Raw genomic sequence first — 21218 nt, 5'->3', positions numbered from 1 at the left:
ATATGTATTTATATATATTCATATGTATTTATATACATATATATGTATTTATATATATTCTTATGTATTTATATACATATATATGTATTTATATATATTCTTATGTATTTATATACATATATATGTATTTATATATATTCATATATATTTATATACATATATATGTATTTATATATATTCATATATATATTTATATACATATATATGTATTTATATATATTCATATATATTTATATACATATATATGTATTTATATATATACATATATATTTATCTATATATATATTATAGATTTAAATTTAAATTTTTATAGGTTTTCATCATCATTTGATGTATTTGAACTCATTGTGTCTACTTTTAATGTTCATTTTAGATGTGTGGTTTTCTTTCTTGTTCACATATTTACATTTTATTTTTAGCTTTGCTTTAAAGTTCTTGTTTTGTGATTTGTACATTCGTGAGTTAAAATAAAGTTGAACTGAAGGTCGTCTCTTTTCTTTAAACATGTTTAAGGGAAATATTCCTGAGATCCAATAGTTTTGTGTCTTTTTATGATTTTCAGCTGAGTTAACAGTCATTAAAGTGAAAACAGGATTTCACGATGAAGCTGGCACCGTTTATTTTATTTTTATTTTTTAAATCTTCAACGCTCTGCTGGTCTCACTGATCCTCTCCTCCGGAGAGGAGGAGGCTGGGAGGCTCATCCTCCCAGCTCCAGCTCAGCTGGTGACTCCAGAGGCTGTTCCAAGACCCCAGCCGTGCGTAATCATGAAGGTCCGACCCGCGCAGACAGGCGGGCAGAGACGGGTCTGCGACGAACGGTGGAAGCAATTTTAAAAAACATTTTACGTGTAAAAAAATAATAATCATTTTTAAATCGCTTCAGCAATTTTTTAAAACATTTTTTGTATAAAAACAAAATATTATTTTATTTAAAAATCGCTTCCACCGTCCGTCCCAGACTGTCCAGTCCGCCTGACTGCGGGTGGGATCGGGATTCAGCCTTCATGATTACGCGCGGCCGGGGTCTGGCAACGTCCATCTGCGAGTCCCCATCTCCAGCTTCGCAGTGACCAGCGGAGCTCTGAGCACACAAGGCTGGTATCCGGAACCTGAGCCTCCGAGTCGGCACATCGAAGGATCTTTTGCGGTGACCAGCTGAACTTGGAGCCGGGGAGATAACGCCCTGCCCGGTCTGGCGCTCCGAGGCTCCGGAGGGATGATCGGGGTGCACCAGCAGAGCTCCATCCAGCTTGCTCTGAATTATGTTGTCGGCCACCAAGCACAAAAAATGCCAGCACATCAACATTAGACCAAGATGTTGTCAGTATTGTTTTTAAAATCTTTAAAATAAGTCCAGCCGCTGCTCCAGTCCGAGAAATTGCAAATGGCGGATTATTGTTTTGAAAGTTTCTGAAGGATCCAGTGACTCCGCCCCCGACTCCGCCCCCGACCAATCAGTGACCGACAGTGTTCTGACGTCACGTTTTTGTACCTCTTCGTACCGGTTAGAACCACAGAGCCAAGGGTACTGAAAATAGTAACAGGTGCTAAGTACCGGTACTAATGGAAAAGCCTCAGAACCGGGCCAAGTAGGGTCGAGTCGGCCCGTACCGGTACTAATGGAAAAGGGGCATTAGAGACAAGCAGCCCATCAGGTTTTTTTACCCTTAAAGATACATGCACTCATACAGTCATCTAAACTGTGCTGTCAGATAAGGAGCCATCCACAAAGATACCAGGTGGTCTCCAGGTGGTGTGGATGAGTCACTGCATGGGGTGGGGGGAGGGTACCGTCTGCAGTCTACACTCTGCAGTGTGATCATCAAGCAGAAAAGGGACACTTCAGGTGTCAGCTTGACTTTTAAAGCAAATTACTTTTGCAATGTTCTGTAAGAGTTTTATTTAATCTGGAATGAAAACTACAGTCGTTATATTATACTTCACATCTTGCAGCTTCACTGTATCTCCGGTTTTTAAACCCAGTTTTTTATATTGTGTGAACTGAACATGCTGCAGGACTGTACATTCATTATCTTCTTCACCAAAGTGTTTAAGGGCATACAACTTTTTATAAGAGAGTGGAAAAGGTTTGTAGGAGTGTGGGAAGGGTTTATAAAGCCTTAAACCTAATAAATAATAAAATAAATATAACGCCACTGCTTCGTGGATTTTCACCTACTGCGGGGGTCTCTTTAATGTAACCCCCACGATAGGTGCGGGATCACTGTACTTTGTAGTTTTATTTATTCAGAAATTGATTTAATCAGGTTTTATTCATCTGAAGATCTAGTTTATGTATTCTGGAGAGTCTTTAAGCTCAAATTTCTGTAATCTGAATTTAGTTTTATCTGGAGTTTAGTTCAGTCTAGAGCTGTTTTAATCTGTTAAAGTTGTTTTAATCTCTTAATGTGGAGTTTATTTTATCTGGACTTTATTTAATGTATTTTTTTTATTGATTTTATTTTATTTGGAGTTTTTTAATTATGTTTTTTTGTAACCATAAGATTAAACTGGTGTTTGTTTATTTTGCAGATTATTTTAAAATTCGTAATTTTTGATTTTATTACATTTTAAATTTAATAGATCCGAGTTGATTTATTTTATAATTTTATTTAATCAGGAGTTTTTCTTAATTTTGAATTAATTTATTCTAGATTTTTTTTTATCCAAAATTTTACTTAGTTTATTGTTTTTTTGTCATTGACCGTATTGAATCTGGAATTTAATTTAAATCAGGAGATTGTTTTTTATTAATTAATTTCAAATCTATTTGTACAGAGTTTGTTTAATCTGAAGTTTTATTTCTTTAGAAATTATTTAATCTGATCTTTATTCTTTCAAACATTTATTTATTCTGGAGTTTGAATTAATCTGAATTTTATTTATTCTAAAGTTTTCTTAATCCAAAGTTTATTTTTTCAGTTTTTATATCTAAAATGTATTTATTGTTGAATTTAATCTTGTTTAATCCTGAATTTGTAGGTTGTTCCCATTGAGAGAACAAGGGCTGAACTTCTACGCACATGAACTGACTCAGGACGAGATCAAAGTACGTCACGTTCAGCTCTTTTCACGTTTTCACCTGAAAGTGTCGCTCTAACGTGCACGAGGCGTGTCGTTCTCTGTGGAACATGCAGCCTGCGCCTTTTCTTGTTACTTCGAGTCATAATTTCTTCTGTGAGATGGCTCTGTTAGCTCACGCAGAGAATTATTTATTTGTTACTGCAATAAAGAAACAAAATGTGCCTCAGCTGTAATAAATAAAGTTAGTTGGTTAATGCCATTTATTTGACCACATGTAATATTAATTTCGGTCACTGAGGGTCCGCGTGTGTTGTATTTTCCTCTAATCTTCTGTGTTGAATCCCGTCAGGAATTCCAAAGCACTCGGGAAGCGAAGCGGAGATTCGTGGCAGCCTACGCCTTGATGTTGGACTTTTATGGAGTCAAACTGGTGGATAAAAATGGAAATGTTGCTCGGGCCGCCAACTGGCAGGAGCGCTTCCAGCACCTTAATGAGTAAGAAAGACCACACACACACTCACACACACACACATGGTCAGAATTAAACACATGCACTGCTGCTCATCAGAGCTCGAATCCAGAACTGAATTCAAAATCTTACTTCTAACCTACAAAGCTCTCAACAACCTAGCTCCATCTTATATTACAGATCTTATTGTTCCATATTTTCCCAACAGAGCACTTCGCTCTCAGACTGCAGGTTTACTCGTGGTATCTAGAGTTTCCAAGAGCAGAATGGGAGGAAGATCTTTCAGTTCTCAGGCTCCTCTCTTGTGGAAACAACTTCCAGATTCTGTCCGTGAGGCATTGTCCAGTTTTAAGACTGGGCTTAAGACTTTCCTTTTTGCTAAATCATATAGTCAGGGTTGGCTTGTTATGTTGCTATAGCCTTAGACTACTTTAGAACAAATTGACCTCATTACTTAAAATGAATTGTTAAAATTGAATATTTTTCATTTGATTCTATTTCTATCTTAACATGTGATTCTTGACCTGCCATTGTGTATCTGTTCCTCTCAAACCCAGCCGGTCAAAACAGATGACCACTTGTCCTGAGCCTGGTTCTGCTAAAGGTTTCTTCCTCATGAGGGAGTTTTTCCTTTCCACTGTCACCTTCATGCTTGCTCAAGATGAGAGTTCTGTGATGGAGTTAAACTCAAAGTAGTCTGCTCCTCAGATAAATAATGTTAAATTATTGTTTTAAATATGAATATTTCTGTTCAGGGCCTTGAGGTGACTTCTGTTGTGACTTGGTGCTGTATAAATTGAATTGAATTGAATTGGTATTTTCTGTGCTCCTCATATCTGCATGTGTCGGATGCTCAGATCATTAGTTTGGTAGTCATGCTGATTTGAAATATCACTTCTGTCTCTGAACATGTAAGAAGAATAAAGTGCTTTATGTTGTCATCACTGTCTGTTTCTATACGATGATGACATTAGTTCTCTGCATTTAACCCATCACATCTGAGCTACACCCAGGTGGAGCAGTGGGCAGCTGTGTAAGTGCCTGGGGGCCATTTAGGGATTAGGTGTCTTGCTCAGAGACACCACGACATGTGGGCATGGCGGGGAGTTGAACCTGCGACTTTCTGGTCCCAAGTCAGCTGCACTACCTCTACACCACAGCGGCCACTAAGACGAATATAATTTAAATCCTCCAAAATGAATTTACACTTACCAAACATTAATATTTTAAAACAAATGACTGTAAATGTGGAACAAGTTAAAAACATGGGTCCAGATCCAGACTGACACTAGTTTCTACTTCAGATCTCTACCAGACTAAAGCACGATCCTCCAGACTCAGAGTCCTGCAGTTGGTCTGGGACAGTTCAGATTATTGTTAGTCCTTTATCAGGAGCCGGGCCTGACCCGGGGCTGACCTGGAGCCTCAAGGTCACCACAGCTAACCAGTCCCAGCTAACCTGTTTCTGGTACAACCTGGTCAGATGTACAGATGTGGAGCTGAAGTTTGATGTGATAGTAGCTGAAGTCCTCCTGAGCTGAAACATCTCGAGCTCTGGCAGTCACGACAAAGATCGTGCACTGTGACATGGAAGGTATCGATAAGCTTGTCCTCTGCTCCTAACAGCTGTTCTCCCTTTGTTCAGATCCCAGCACAACTACCTGCGGATCACTCGGATCCTGAAGTCCCTGGGGGAGCTCGGCTTTGAGTCCTTCAAGGCTCCGCTCATCCGCCTCTTCCTAGAGGAGGCTCTGTGCCATGGGACTCTGGCCCACATGCAGCACAGCGTCCTGGAGTACTACGTCTACACCGTCCGTCTCCCAGCCACGCGCCGACACCTGCTCCGCTTCGCTCGCCAGCACTACAGACCCCCCCACGCCTTCCTCTGGGGTCCACCGTCTACACAACGAGCCGGAGGTAGCTTAGGGGCTGGGAGCAGTGGGATCAGAGCCCCCGCTCCCACACCGGAGCATCACAGGAGGGAGGAGGAGGAGGAGGAGAGCCCCACTTTGTCAAGTAGCAGGGTCAAAGTGTCTTCCCATAATGCCATTCTGTGCCAGGACCGGACCGGATCAGGACTGAAGGGCTACCCGGAGCTGGGCTCTAACATGGTTGGACTGTAGGTGGTCGTCTGTGCAGAACAGAGGGATGAATGAATCAATCCGTTAATTCTAGGCCTCACATTTACCAGTGAAACTACACGAGTCAAGTTGCAGGACAGGAAAACGATTCAAACGGGATTAGAACCAGTTCAGATTAAGGGCTTATTATAAATTAATTACAAAACAAAGACTTTAGAAACTTCTAAGCTCAGTCAAACTTGTTCCTGATATATTTCTAAAACCATCAGAACCGTTTCCTCCTCGGGAGCAGCTGAGTAGGTTCTGATCCATCACTGACGTGTTCACGGCTGTTTCTCCTCCAGCGAGTTCTTCTTTGTGAAGATGCTACAGATTAAATGAAGACGTGAAAGGCTGATCAGGTAGAGTTCATTTGTCGTGTCAAAGTACGACAAAGAAACGTGACTAAGCAATATTTGTCTTCATCTGGAGTTAACTGACTTTAAACCTTCAGTTTGTGGGTGATAACAGGCAGAACTGCACATTTACTTTGTTTTATTCTCTCCTACAGTTTCAGTAAAAACTTCCTCCGAAAATTGTACACGAGGGCAAAAAACTCAACATTTTATGAACTTGATGTTTCAGAGACGTTGAAGAATAAAATGGCTTTCAGTGGCAACTTCCTGTTGGCAAAACAGACTAAAAACACCGATGTTCAAACATCTACATTTAATCTGAATCGTTTGTGTAATTTATTTATTTATTGCTGGGAGTTTACCAGTCATTAGAAATACTTTGCATTTAAATATATTTTAGGTAAAGGAGTTCAGGACAAATCCCAAATGTACAAATGTACAGTATCTTTAAATTAATGAAGTTAAACTCAACATGAATTTAAATCACAGTTTGATGCTTCAAATAGTTCCTCATTGGTGAAGCTCATAGTTAAAATATGTTTATTTATTTATGTTTTAAATTCTCCCCTAATGCTGATAGAATAGAGACATTGTGTGAAATGATAGAAACAAAACTGAATTCAATGACTTATAAATCACATAAACTCATATTTGATCCACACAGTAAAATATTCAAAGGTTAAACTTGTTGAGTTTTTATGTTCATGGCAGCAACAAGTTGGAACAGATCATGTTTAGCTCTGAATCAACCCTGTCTGCTAAAACTGTCTGTAAATCGCTGGTCTCTGGTCTCAGGTCTCTAGTCTCCTGGTCTCTGGTATCTAGTCTCCTGGTCTCTGGTCTCCAGTGTCCTGGTCTCAGGTCCATGGTCTTTTTGTCTCTGGTCTCTTCGTCTCAGGTCCCTGGTCTCTGGTCTATCATCTCTGGTCTCCTGGTCTCAGGTCTCTGGTCTTCTGGTCTCTGATCTCAGGTTTATGGTCTCTGGTCTCCTGGTCTGTTGTCTCTTGGTCTCCTGCTCTCTGGTCTCCTGCTCTCTGGTCTCTTGGTCTCATGGTCTCTTGGTCTCTAGTCTCCTGGTCCATCATCTCTGGTCTCCTGGTTTCTGCTCTCTGGTCTCAGGTCTCCTTGTCTCAGGTCTCTTGGTCTCTGGTCTTCTGGTTTCAGGTATCTGGTCTTAGGTCTCTGATCTGGTATCTGGTCTCAGGTTTCTGGTCGCCTGGTCCCTGGTCTCTGGTATCAGGTCTCTGGTCTTAGGTCTCCGGTCTCTGATCTGGTATCTGGTCTCAGCTCTCCTCAGTCTAGAAACAGGAGAACAGCTGCTAGAGTTTTGGGAGGGGGATGTTGTCCCATTCTGGCCTGATGTAGGCTTCTAGCTGTTCAGCATGTATTCTTAGACAAATGTTTTATTTTATGACATTTCCAGATGTTGGGAGGTCTTCTAGGTTGATGGAATATGTACAGTAGTCTTCCCTGAAACAAATGTCACCTGGAGTTGAGAAAATGTTCTAAAACCTTTAGATGTGTTTCTGTATCAACCATGCCTTTCAGCTGTGTAAGCTGCCCATGCCCTATCTATCCATCCATATCGGTTATCCGGGGTCGGGTCGCGAGGGTAACACCCTAAGTAGGGAGGCCCAGACTTCCCTCTCCCCAGCCACTTGGGCCAGCTCTTCCAAGGGAATCCCAAGGCGTTCCCAGGCCAACTGAGAAACATAGTCCCTTAAACGTGTCCTGGGTCTTTCTCTGGGTCTCCTTCTGGTGGGACATGTCCAGAACACCTCACCGGGGAGGTGTCCAGAAGGCATCCTAACCAGATGCCTGAGCCACCTCAACTGGCTCCTCTTGACGGAGAAGCAGCAGCTCTACTCTGAGTCCCTCCCGGATGACCGAGCTTCTCACCCTATCTTTAAGGGAAAGCCCAGACACCCCGCAGAGAAAACTAATTTTGGCCGCTTGTATCCGTGGCCTCGTTCTTTTGGTCACAACCCAAAGCTCATGACCATAGATGAAGGTAGGAACGTAGGTCGACCGGTAAATTGAGAGCTTCGCCTTTTGACTCAGGTCTCGCTTCACCACGACAGACCGGTACAGTGCCCGCCTCACTGCCGACACTGCACCTATCTGCCTATCCATCTCTCGCTCCATTTTTCCCTCATTTGTGAACAATGCTCCAAGATACTTATACTCCTCCACTTGGGGCAGGACCTCCTCCCTGACCCGGAGAGGGCACTCTACCCTTTTCCGGCTCAAGACCATGGCCTCGGATTTGGAGTAACTGATCCTCGTCCCGGCCGTGTCACACTCAGCTGCGAACTGCTCCATTGAAAGTTGTAGATCACGACTTGATGAAGCCAATAGGACCACATCATCTGCAAAAAGCAGAGAAGCGATCCTAAGGCCACCAAAACTGATCCCCTCAACACCTTGACTGCACCTAGAAATTCTGTCCATAAAAGTTATGAACAGAATCGGTGACAAAGGGCAACCTTAGCAGAATCCAACTCTCACCAGGAACGAGCCCGACTTAAGACTTGCACATACTTGAGCAGACCTCAGTCCATGGAGGTCCACGCATACCGGATTAAACTCGAAGCAGATGCCTGCAAGGCATGTCCGCTCAAAGATCAATTTTTACAACCCTGTACGCGTACACTGTGTCGCACAATAAACTGCCCGGCGATGGATTGTTTTGTATGCGACACCAATGTATTAAATTTCCCTTCTTCATCCCTGGTCTGGTTTAATGGCCTTTTTTTTGTTTTTTCCAAGATGCAAGTGATCTCTTCCTCCTCCTCCCGTGACGCCATGACTGAAATTGTGAGAAATGAAGGAATTTGTCATGGGAGAATTAAAATCAGGTCCAGCGTGGCTGCGGGAGGGTCTGGAGATTTCCTGTTGGGCCAGTCTGTGTGGGCTGCAGGGCTAGCGCTCCGTTTTTTTTTTTAAATTTAGAACTTTTTATTAACAACATATAAACACAGAACACTGCTGCAGCTGGGGCTGCCAGCTCTCTCTTTTTTTTTTTTTTTTGTGACCCGTCAATCATTCCAGTAGGCGTGTCAGCAAATTACCAATCGGCAAACTCAGTTTGTCCCAAAGGTAAACGCCCATTGCCTGCGGAGCTGGGCTGCAGCCACTCAGGGTGGACGCTCGATTATGAAGTCTCAACCGTCTGCGGATAGTGCGCACAGTTTCCACGTGGACTGAGGACCGCACGAGTCTGTGGGAGCCTTTACTGCTGGCAATGCGAACCAAGCTCTGACACTGGTCATACAGGGACCTAACAGCCTGTATAAAAGGGCCTGGTACCCCATACTCCCAGAGTACCCCCCCCCCCCCAACTGGGTTTCCTAAGGGATGTGGTTGAACGCCTTCTCCAAGTTCACAAAGCACATGTAGACTGGTTGGGCAAACTCCCACACACCCTCCAGGACCCTGCTGAGGGTGTAGTGTTCCATGACCAGAACAAAAACTACACTGCTCCTCCTGAATCAGAGGTTCGACTAGCCGACGAACCCACAGGCCCTAATGTACCACTATACCATCAGAGAGGCAGGCAGGCTTTTGAACTGTGCTGATACCAGGTTTAGAGGTCCATCTGCTGTTTAGTATGGAGGATGTGGCTTGCATAGTTTCTTAAAATATTTTCAGATTTCCTTTCATGTGACCACAGAACACTTTTCTTGTTGGCCTCAGTCCATTTAAACCAAGCTTTGGCTCAGAGAAGACAGCAGAGTGTCTGGATGTGTTCACGCATGGCTTCTGCTTTGTGTGATTGAGCTTTAACCTGCATTCATGGTTGGCACAGCAAACTGTGTTTATAGTCAATAAAAATAATTAGTGGAAGTGTTCCACAGAATCAGAGCTGTTCTTAATGCAGGGACATCCATGTTTGACCTTTGACCTCAGAGATTTATCCAGATTCATGAAATTTTTTAATGACGATCTGAACTGTTGATTATGGGAAGACTTTCCCAGTTTCCAATGAGGAACTTTATATTGACATTGTTCCAGTATTTGTCACAGACTAGTGAACCTCTGCCCATCTTTACTTCTGAGAGATGCAGCTTCTCTTAATATTTAGTTTTTATTCCTAATCCTCTGACTGATCTGTAGAAATGCTTCAGAGTAGAATGTCCTTCAGCGACACCTCTCCAGACAGCCTCTGTAATTATAATTTAACATATTTAACGAGTTCCTTCAGGGTTTCTTCAGATTAGTAAAAACTAACCTGTTTTTGCCAACAACAGAAACTTTTCATCAACAAAGTTTCTATGCCAACACCGCCTGAAAGCCTTTTTGTTCCTAACTAAAACATGCAAGGTGAACTTTATTTTGCGTGGCTTGTTTGTGACTCGTGTGTGTTTGTTGAAGTTTTTGGAAAATCTGTGTCTTCCAGTGTCAAAGCACTGTGTGTGAGCTACTGCACATTATAACAATAACAGATTGTTCACCTGTGCCATAAATATAATTCTATGGATGTGCTAAAGTCTACTCCAGTGTTGTACTGTACATAGTTTTTGAGCTTGTCTTTATAAACCTGACTTGTTTAGGGCTAAATTTGTAGATACTCTTGCACAAATATCGTAACATTTGATGTAGAAAGTCTTACAGGTCCAATACGACGTCCTGCACAGTAAAGCCTGACTGGTTTCTAAAAGCTCTGAGGGGAGAATATTGTATCGTCAGCATAACCTGTGTCATCCTTAAAGACGAGCAGCCTTGTTATAAATCAAATGTTCTGCTCGCAATAGATACAAATCTGTGACGTTACAGGCGTCTGAGATGTGCAGCAGGTTTAGTTCTGTTGGGGGGAGTTCTTCCTGTGGACTGCTGCCTTGTTTCAGATATTTTGATGTTTCAACATATTTGATCTGATTTCATTATAAAACACCTTTCAGGTGGACTGTATGATGACATGGACTTGTTTTTGTGTACTTTACGTGTACATGTTCAGTGCGTGTGGAGGGGACGTTTTTTAATATTCTGAAGTGCCTCTTTTTTATGTTATTTATACCTGTATGTAATAAGTTGTGTCATCTTCCTCCTGATTTTTGTACAGCGTTTTGATTTTTAACTTCTCTGCATTTTAGCCATGTATTCTAAGGTTAATAATAAACAAAAATAAATCATTTGAGGATTTTTAACATCTGATATTTTCATCTGACTTGTTAAGTTTAATGTGATCGTTCTGTAGAACATTCAGTGTCTCCTAAACAAACGAGTTGTTTTGTTCGGCTGCTTTCCTCACAGAAAAGTCTGTGAGTGAACCTTTAATGTGAATCCTGCCTCAGTACATTTTCAAACATTGGAACGTGTGTTTAAAGTTAGTCTCAGTGTGTGGGTTACAGGTTGAAGTCACTGAACACGTTGGTCATAAATGTTCTCAAAGCAAGAATGAAAGCACTTGTTAAGATATATCTTAACTTTTATATCTGTTCCACTGAAAAGACATCACACAGCAGGCAAAGAGTCATTTTTAGACAACATGACTGACAGGAGAGACACATCATGAACATTTTGAAATAACTTTGTTTCAAACAGGGTCGCCTCAAGAAAGTTTTCAAAAATGGTGGAAAGATGTGCGTGTGTGTGTGTGTGTGTGTGTGTGGGGGGGGGGGGGGGGGGTGTACTAGCCTCATTCACAAGCCTACACTAGACATGGTACATCTGATGCACCTCTGTGTCAGAGAGTCTGGAAGTAACAGCCGTTTTTACAGGTTAGTCCCATTGAGCCTCGGGAACTCATTTACAAGAGAGACCTGATATTAACAAAGAGTGATGACAACTGGACAACAAAGACAACAATAAACAATCCTAAAAGATGCATACAAATTGAGAATTTTTTTAACAAGTGAAAATAAAATGGTATTTAAAAGAAAATGTAATAAAAAAAAATTTTTTTTTAAACCAGCTAGATTATAAGGCAGAGTAGAAAACTTAAAACAGGAACATGTCTGCATTGGTTTTTGCTATGAACTTAGAAGATGTTTAAAGCCACTTAGAGAGGTCAAGATCAAGCTTCAGATCTTTTTGCAAGATAATCCAGGGAACAGGAGCAGAGTAGAAGACCCTTTTGCCTAGTTCAGTCCTCACTGAGGGAACACTGCAGGTAATAATGTCCTGAGAGTGCACGCTGTAGGGGAACACCACCTCAGAAACAGTTCACCTCAGCTCAAACAACAAGAGTCCACTTCATCCCAAACAAACATTCCTGTGTTTTTGTGTTTGAAACTGTAAAATTAAGATTCATCTATTCCCTTGGGAACAGATGTTGTTTTACAAATATTCAGCTCAGCTCACAAACTTCTTAGTTGACACTAATGTAAATGTAATAAAAAAAAAACTGTCTCTGTGTTTGTCTGCTTCACCCCTCTTTCATTTTGTTGTTGCAGATGGCTGATTCTGTGGCTGTGATCATCTCCACCAGAGGAATTCTACTTGGTGCAACCACAACGTTCAGTCCCCTGGCAAGAATCTCTGTCTCTGGCTGGGTGAGCTGTCTGTCAGATAAATTCTTCACCCACTTTTCTGTCTCCCTGGCATGTAATTGACTACTGGAGTGTTGTCCTACACTGAATGTGTTGTTATTGGAATACTGATGGTGTTGATGAGTTATTAGTAAGTTAAACTTATTTTGTTGTCGAGTCTTGGACTTGACATGCTGTGCTAAGCGTGCCTGATCTGTACAGTCCAACACTTGCTGAAGTGTGGTCTGATCTAGACACATAGTTAGTTTCTGTTTAATGTGCTCTTCTTTGGCCTTCAAGGCCTCAATAGTAAAATTGGTCTGGCTCACCCGTTCATTCAGCAGCTGGGTTTGTGCCTTCTGAAGGATCTTGCTTGCCCGGTGCCCTCTGACCGATGATTGTACCAAGTACAATTCCTCTGGTGGAGCTGATCACAGCCACAGAATCAGCCATCCGCAACAACAAAATTAAAGAGGGTGAAGCAGAACAGCTCAGAATCAAAGTTTCAGCCTGCCTCAGCAATGCCAAACCACCACCTTCCAACATCAGTAGAGAGGAGAGGGATGCACTCACCACTCTTAGCAAGGACAAAAACATCAACATTCTCCCAGCAGACAAAGGAAGGTGCACAGTGATTTTGAACCAGAAAGACTATCATGAGAAAGTTAGGACACTCCTTAGTGACTTAACCACTAATGAACCTCTGAAAAGAGATCCAGGAAGTGGTTACAAGAAGAAGTTAATAGATTGCCTGAAAAATTTGGAGCAGGACAAGGCTATTGACCGTATTCTGTACCACAGACTGTACCCAGGGGAGGCCACACCTAGTCTGTATGGTTTACCTAAAATCCACAAACAAGGTGTACCTTTAAGACCAATCGTTAGCATGATTAACTCTGTCACTTACAATGTTTCCAAATATCTGGCATCTGTACTCATCCCTTTAGTTGGCAGCTCAGAACACCACATACAGAACATCATGGACTTTGTGGATAAGGTGAGGGATGTCATCATGGAGACTGATGAAACAATGGTCTCTTTTGATGTCACATCACTCTTTACATGCATTCCTGTTGATGATGCACTAGAGGTGGTCAGTTTAAGATTAAAATCAGACACCACTCTGAGCAGCAGGACCACGCTTTCCACAGAACAACTGTGTCAACTCTTGAAACTGTGCCTGCAGTCAACCTACTTCACATATGGGGAGCAATATTATAGGCAGAAACATGGGTGTGCTATGGGGTCTCCAGTTTCTCCTATTGTTGCCAACCTGTACATGGAGGAGGTAGAAAAGAGAGCCTTGACGTCCTTTTCAGGGACACCACCAAGTCATTGGTTCAGGTATGTTGATGACACCTGGGTTAAAATTAAATCTCAGGAAGTCCAACATTTTACTGACCACATCAACTCTGTGGATAAATACATCAAGTTCACACGAGAAGATGTAAAATATGGCAAGTTGGCTTTCTTGGACTGTGAGGTCTCAGTCTCGGATAGAGGACATTTGCAAACCGAGGTGTACCGCAAACCCACCCACACAGACCAGTATTTGCAGTTTGACTCCCATCACCCTTTGGAGCACAAGTTAGGAGTCATCAGGACTCTGTATCACAGAGCAGACAGCGTCCCCACTAGCTCGGGAGCCAGGCAGAAGGAGAAATCCTACACAAAACAGGCGCTAGAGCAATGTGGATATCCTAACTGGGCCTTCCTGAAAGCAGAGAAGAAACACAAACAGGACTCCAGTCAGCCATCAGGTGAAAAGGAGGAACCCAGACCCAGACCAGTGGTCATTCCGTATGTTGAGGGGGTATCAGAGAAACTGAGACGTTTATTTTCTAAACATAACGTCCCAGTGGCTTTTAAACCCCAAAATACATTACGGCAAAGACTGGTTCATCCCAAAGATCCAGTCCCCCGGCACAAACAGAGTAATGTTGTGTATGCTGTTCAGTGTCAGGAGGGCTGTGATCAGTCTTACATCAGGGAAACTAAACAGCCACTGGCCAAAAGGATGACCCAGCACAGATGATCAACATCATCAGGCCAGGACTCTGCGGTCTACACTCATCTCCAGGCCAGCGGTCACTCTTTCAAGGATGAAGATGTTCACATCCTGGACAGAGAGGAACGGTGGTTTGAGAGAGGAGTAAAGGAGGCCATCTTTGTGAAAATAAATCGTCCATCATTAAACAGGGGTGGAGGCCTCCGGGTTCAACTGTCCCCCTCTTACAATGCTGTGATTGCTAGTATCACTCAGCCCTCTGTGAGTAGTAAACAGCCATCAGTGTGCTAATGATCCATTGTTAGGCTGATGGTCCTTCTTGAGCATGTGATCAGCTGGTTTTGGTTGTCAGCAGCAAACTGGTTGATCCACTCCAAGAAGGTACTATTTAAGAGACTGAGCTGAAAACAGCACCTCAGACTGAGGAAGTCTCTTGGATGAGAGGCGAAATGTTTCTAGATTTTTTTTTTGCTTTGTTTTGCTTTTGTTTTTTTGAATGTCCAGAGGACCAGATTGAACTTTTTTGGGTTCCTGTTTTTAGTTTTCTACATTCGCCTTATAATTTATCTGTTTTGTTACTCTTTTTGCCACCTTATTTGTAAAAAATAAATAATTAAATAAATCTGTATGCCTTTTTATAACTATCTATTGTTGTCGCTGCTGTCCATTGTTGTCATCTTTCTTTGTTGAAATCAGGTCTCTATTGTTAATGAGTCCTCAAGGCTCAATGGGATTTACCTGTCTAATTAAAGGTTGAATGAATGAAAAAACATGTAGGAGGAGATGTATGAAGGCAGCAGACCAAGAAGTGATTTAAAGATGAATAGGTACCAGTGGGAGAGTCTGCGTGAACTTAATGATGTCCAGTTAACCAGTAAATACAGGTTGCAGTGGTGGGTACGATAATCACAGCCAGTTCAATTCAATTCAATTCAATTCAAAAATACTTTATTAATCCCTGAGGGAAATTATTTGTTGTTGTAACTCATTAACCTCATTTCATTAAGAGATGTTATAGATACTGATGGTTGTAGGCAGGAAGGATCTCTTATAAAGGTCCTTCCCACTGTGAATCCTAAGAAACTGACTGCCGATGCCGTCTGATCCGTCCACCCAAACTCGGCTGGCCTCTCGGTTCCCCTCGGGCTGTAGGACCGCCCAAATGCTGGGCAAAACTCCTCCCAGAGCGATGGTCACTCCTCCCAGCAGTCTGCCGAGCTCCTCGTCACTGCAGACAGCCAACTGTAGGTGCTTAGGGACGATCCTGTCCCTCCGCTGTCATGAGCCGTGTTTCCTGCTAGTTCCAGGATCTCAGTGGTCAGGCACTCGAGCACAGCTGGCAGGTAGATGAGAATGCGTCCACAGAACATCCTTTTCAACTCATTAAGATGTGGGGCTGTAGTTGAGATATTATTTGAGCTTTTGAGATGTTAATCAGCTGCTGTTGGCTGTAGAAAACTGCCTTGTTGCCATGGTTACACATCATAACAAATGTCCAAAACTAAAAAAGTTTCAGTAAAAATCCTTCCAGCTGCACACCATCTGATACCAGAGGAAACAATCATCCAAAAAATGTGATTTACATCAGAAAAAGAGGAATTAAAGTTTCCAAAAGCAAAATCTCAGAATGAAAGTAACAGAGCTGCTCCAACATGCAGCCACCTTGAGCGGCGCTATTCTAGAACCATGAATAGAAGTTATGAATCTTAGCGCACCATGATAGACAGCATCCAACATCTGCAGGGTGCTTGTAGGAGCGTTCATGCAAATAATGTCACCGTAATCAATGGAGGGAAGGAAAGTCACAGTTACAAGGCGTTTCCTAACATTCAGTTAGACAGGATCTGTTTCTGAAAAAGAAACCCAATTTAACTTTCAGTTTCTTTAACACGTTTTCAACGTGAAGCTTAAAAGAGAAATGAAAATTGACCAAGATACCCAAATTCCAAATATTTGTAGAATCGACAAACTCAATAGGGACACCATTTGATGATAAAATCAGAGGAAGAACTGCTGGGACCGACTTCCTGTATGAAAAAAGCATCCCTTTGGGTTTGTCGGCATTTAGGACAAGTTTGAGGTGGAACAAATCTGTCTGGATGATGTCGAAGGCGGATTGAAAAAGCTGGAAAACCTTATCAACTGTTTTAGCTCGACAGTAAACAACTGTGTCATCAGCATAGAAATGTAAGGATGCATCAGGGATGCTTATATATGAGTGAAGAAAAAGAAAAAAATAAATCAACAGAGCTGCGGCTCAGTAATGTTATGAACTGATGACATTAGTTTAGACCTCCCACTTGTGTGATTAACAAACACATTTATTACAGTGGGAATATAGATGATGATACACAACTTTTGTATTTACTTTAAAAAATAGTTTACCACAAACAGGATTGATAAAGTCAGTTATTATTATTATATTATTATTATTATTATTATTATTATTATTATTATAGTAAATGGGATGAGGGAAATGTCTGATGCATTTAATGCATCACGCTCCGTCTCAGCCCTGCAGAGTTCTGCTCCATGTCTCTTTTGCTTCTGCTCATAGCTCACATCTGAGAGGGACGTGGCAGCTTCATCTGTGAGTTATGAAAGACCAGAGGAAGCTTAAAGACAAACTGGTCTGCATGGCCATTTCACAGAACTGTCTTCTGAATATACCTACTGATAATTTGCACGATAGAGCTTTAATTTGTGAAACGCTAGAACAGAGTTCAGAGTCTACAATAGATGATATTGTATATGTTTATATGTACGTATATGTATTATTTACTCCACTGGGGGCAGAGTAGATCCAGCTGTTCTGCTGATGTTGATGGACTCAAGGTGTAAACCAGGTAGATGTAATGAAGCTGTGACAACAGTACCTGCAGCCACACATTTAGCGAATTAGTACAAGTTATCAGGGTCCGAGATGGTTTAGAGGTAGGGCAGCTGACTGGGGACCAGAAAGTCACAGTTCGACTCCCAGCCATTCCCACATGTCATGGTGTCTCTGAGCAAGACACGTGATCCCCAGTTGCTCCTCGGGTGCTTACATAGCTGCTCACTGCTCCACCTGGGTGTATCTCACGTGTGATGGGTTAAATGCAGAGAACTAATTTCACCATTGTATGGAAACATATAATGATGACAGTCTCAGACTTCCCTTCCCCTTCCCTAAAGAAGCCAGCAGATTGTGTCGAATCTTCACTTTGTCGCAGTCTCCTATCCTGAGCAAACACAAAGGAAAAAGTGTTGAGGTCCCAGATCTCCCTGTACACCCCTCCGTGGCATACCCAAATTACAATCCCCTCCATGGTCTATATCTAGAGAAAATCCCTGTGTAAATTACTCCTAAGCTTCTCTGTGACTGCTCTTTGTGATCCCAGGTCTTCCTGCATACACCTTCATGGTATACTCATTGAAAGTCCCTTCATGACGTCCATACAGACATGTTGAATAAAATCAGCTCCTTATCGTCCGTGCGTGGCTCGACTCTGGTCAGACACCCGTCACTTCTTGACCCACCAGCAGACCTGCATTTTCCAGCCAGAGGACTTTCAGTTCCTCTTTGCATGGTTAAAGATCAAAGTCTGGCAGTTCAAGGTCAGATGTTGGGGCCTGCAATTGAAGGACCAAAAATGTTGGATAAAAATATCCTCTATTTATTGTAATTACTCAAAAAGAGCCAACACTCAACAACAGGAGAAGATTTTTAACCAGCAGCGGCTGTGGCTGAGTGGTTAGAGCAGTCATCCTCCAAGGCGAGAGTTGGGGGTTCAAATCCACCAGCAGTCACATGCTGAAGTGTCCATGGGCAAGACACTGAACCCTTCATAGCCTCTGATGTGTGTCCCATCAGTGTATGAATGTGACCTAAAGCACTGATTAGTTTCTTTAAAATGATTTGTTCAATTAGCTTTGTAGAGATCTAGTAGAGTGCTGTATGAATGGGTATGAGGACACAGATTATAGTGTAAAGCGCTTTGAGTATCTTGAAATAAGATAGAAAGGCGCTATATAAGTACAGTCCATTTACCATTTACCATTTACGTGCAAGGTCATATTATAACAACAGGTTGCACACAGAAAGAATACAGAAACATGAAGACCAGTCGAGAGAATCTGCCATGGGCAGTGTGCGAGACTTGTTTTTATATGCTTATCAGCTCCTCCAAGCTCACAGACTCGGAGGTGACTTTGGAGTGCCAGCTGCGCCTGCAGTCTCTAATCAGTCCTCGTAACAAAGTTGTGGTCATGCATTTGGTATCTTGTGTTTTTTGTTGATTGTAAATATTCACAAGTTTAGATAACCAAAGTTAAAGTACTGAGCATTAATACCTGTATGTAGTTTATTTTCACACGTTAGTAACATTTGATCGTGTTGTTTACCACTTGGATTGCACATGTACTTATGTGCATTACTTCGACAAGCATTTATGTCGAAGCAAATTCCTAGTTTGTGAACCTCGTTCATTGACATGGCAATAATAAACTGATTCTGATTCTGACATTTAGTTAACTTCCTGTGTCCAGTCTTGTTGCAGTTTATTGGTCATTTGCAATGATTTCACTTTTGTTTCACTGAGTTGCCGGATCCTGTGGCGATGTTGCTGAAGTTGTCCTCCCTGGAAACAGCTCAGCTGCTTCACGTCAAGAGATCAGACTAATTTATGGGCCCAGAACTGCATTATTTTGAGTTTGTACGTACATGAACTGGAAATACTTTTCTAGGTGTATGTCTTGTGGTTTGTGTGGACCCTGACAAAGCTTCTGTAGAGGAGCTTCACATAGACCTGACTGAAAAATGTTGGATTGTATACCTGGATTATTGAGCATGGACTTTGTTGTTTTCAACCAGTTTGACAAGACTGTCAACAAGGAAGAGGGCCGGCAATGGAGGAGGGGGCGTACCAAAGAGACCATCTTATCACAAGCAGAACTGGTTTGTTCCACTTTGGAGTAAGCTGCTGGGGGAAGAATCAGTTTTGTTGTGTGTTTCCTTGACTGATGAAGCCTCCCGGATCGAAGGCGAAACGTTTCAGCACAAAAAAACCCCAAAAAACTGTCCAGATGACCTGACTGAAAAATGTTGGATTGTATACCTGGATTATTGAGCATGGACTTTGTTGTTCACACAGAACCAGTAGAGTTGTGTTAATGGTGCAAAGGATGATAGATATTTTTAGTTTTTTGTCTTTTTGTCTTCTCATCCTAGTTCAGTCTCATTTTTGCCATATGTAGCTGTTGTTAGAGCTCAGTCCATATTCTGTGTTGTGTTGTGTTGTGTGTGTGTGTGTGGCTCTGCAGTTTGTCACATTTCTGCTTTGTTGCCCAACAGCAGATGGTTCTCCATGTGCTTCCCGTCCTCAGCAGGTTCTGCAGCTCAGCTCCATCTTCAAAGAAACATTTCAAAATATTTCCATGTCTCTTTCAGGAGGCTTCTGACACTGACTGGCACCAACACTTATTTACTCGACAGATTGTTTAAGGACCACATCTGTTCCCTGCAGTGCTGCTTTTTGTTCTATTCAGGTTGTAGACATGAACACTGCTGGAAACAGAAAACCACTTGGACTGTGAAACAGAAATGTGAAGGAAAATCATTTTAAAGCAGTTTGTCTCTCTGACTGATATTAACGTTGTATTAATCAAACCCACTCAGTGACTGTTGGTCATGTTTTGAAACATTAAACACGGCTGCAGAAATTAAAGGCCTAACATTCCTTGTAAAAACACAAATCGCCCATCGTCTTTTACAACAGAACTTTTGGTGAAGATCTTCTCATGCCATAGAAATGATGGAGTTGTACTTGTTTTGGTCAAACCCCCAAAATGCTGTTATACACACTGTAATATCTGTGATAATTCAAAATTCAATTCAGTTTATTTATACTCACAACAGAAGTTGTCTCAGGACACTGAACAGAAACATTCACATACATGAAAACACCAATTAGTAAAAGTTCTCTATCTAAGGAAGGAAGCAGCAGACTGTCTCCCATCCTGAGCGAGTACAAAGGTAACAGTGGAAAGAAAAAACTCCCTTTTAACAGGAAGAAACCTCCAACAGAACTAGGCTCAAGAAAAACGGCCATCTGCTTTGACAGGCTGGGTTTGAGAGGACAGGAAGTAGAAACAGACAAACACACAATGACAGGTCCAGATGTACTTTCTATAGGAGGAAAGACAAAGAACATGTTAAGATTGAAATACAAACAGATAGAGTAAAGATAACAGCAGAGTGAGGACATGTGGTCAATTTGTCCTCCAGTAGTCTAAGCCTATAGCAGCATAACTAAGAGATATCTCAGGAAACCCTGTCAGGATTTTCAGGAGTAGGTAGAACCCAATGGTGCAGGCAGGGACTCAGACTCAGAAGGTAAAAAAAAAATACTTTTAATAATTATAAATTAAAGGGCTAACGTGGCAGCAAACTGACAGGATGGGAAACAAGGAACAGGTCAGAGCTGGTGACAAGATCAGGACTGGACAGGACAAGATGACATAGACCCAACGATGAACCGACACTGAAAAAGACTCAGAGATAGACTTAAATGCACAGACAAGACAGGACATGATTACAAATAACTGGCACGAGACAAGGGTGAAACTACTCAGGGGTAATGAGGAGACACACTAGAGAGTACAGATAAAGAAGGCCCACCAGATGGCACCATCCTTACAAACCTAAGCCGACCCTAACTATAGGATTTATCAAAAATGAAAGTGTCACGATCCTCGAGGTTGGAACCCAATTGCAGAGAGATGAGTGAG

The 21218-nt window shown here is 42.0% G+C and overlaps 1 protein-coding gene across 1 annotated transcript in view; it reads left to right on the top strand.

Annotated features, from left to right (window-relative positions):
- The window catches only part of ogfrl1 (opioid growth factor receptor-like 1), a 14388-nt gene extending 8595 nt beyond the window's left edge, over window positions 1-5793 (top strand). Inside the window, exons 5-7 of the mRNA XM_037687765.1 lie at window positions 2986-3052; window positions 3377-3522; window positions 5142-5793. Coding sequence (XP_037543693.1) covers window positions 2986-3052; window positions 3377-3522; window positions 5142-5619 — 691 coding nt within the window. The 3' untranslated portion in view covers window positions 5620-5793. The remainder of the gene's footprint in view (window positions 1-2985; window positions 3053-3376; window positions 3523-5141) is intronic.
- The last annotated feature ends 15425 nt before the right edge of the window (window positions 5794-21218 follow it).

The sequence above is a fragment of the Nematolebias whitei genome, chromosome 1, assembly GCF_014905685.2.
Source record: "Nematolebias whitei isolate Nwh7 chromosome 1, NemWhi1, whole genome shotgun sequence".
NCBI classification, from domain to species: domain Eukaryota; kingdom Metazoa; phylum Chordata; class Actinopteri; order Cyprinodontiformes; family Rivulidae; genus Nematolebias; species Nematolebias whitei.
The sequence above is the reverse complement of the archived record's forward strand: the minus strand, read 5'-3'. Positions and strand labels throughout refer to the sequence as shown.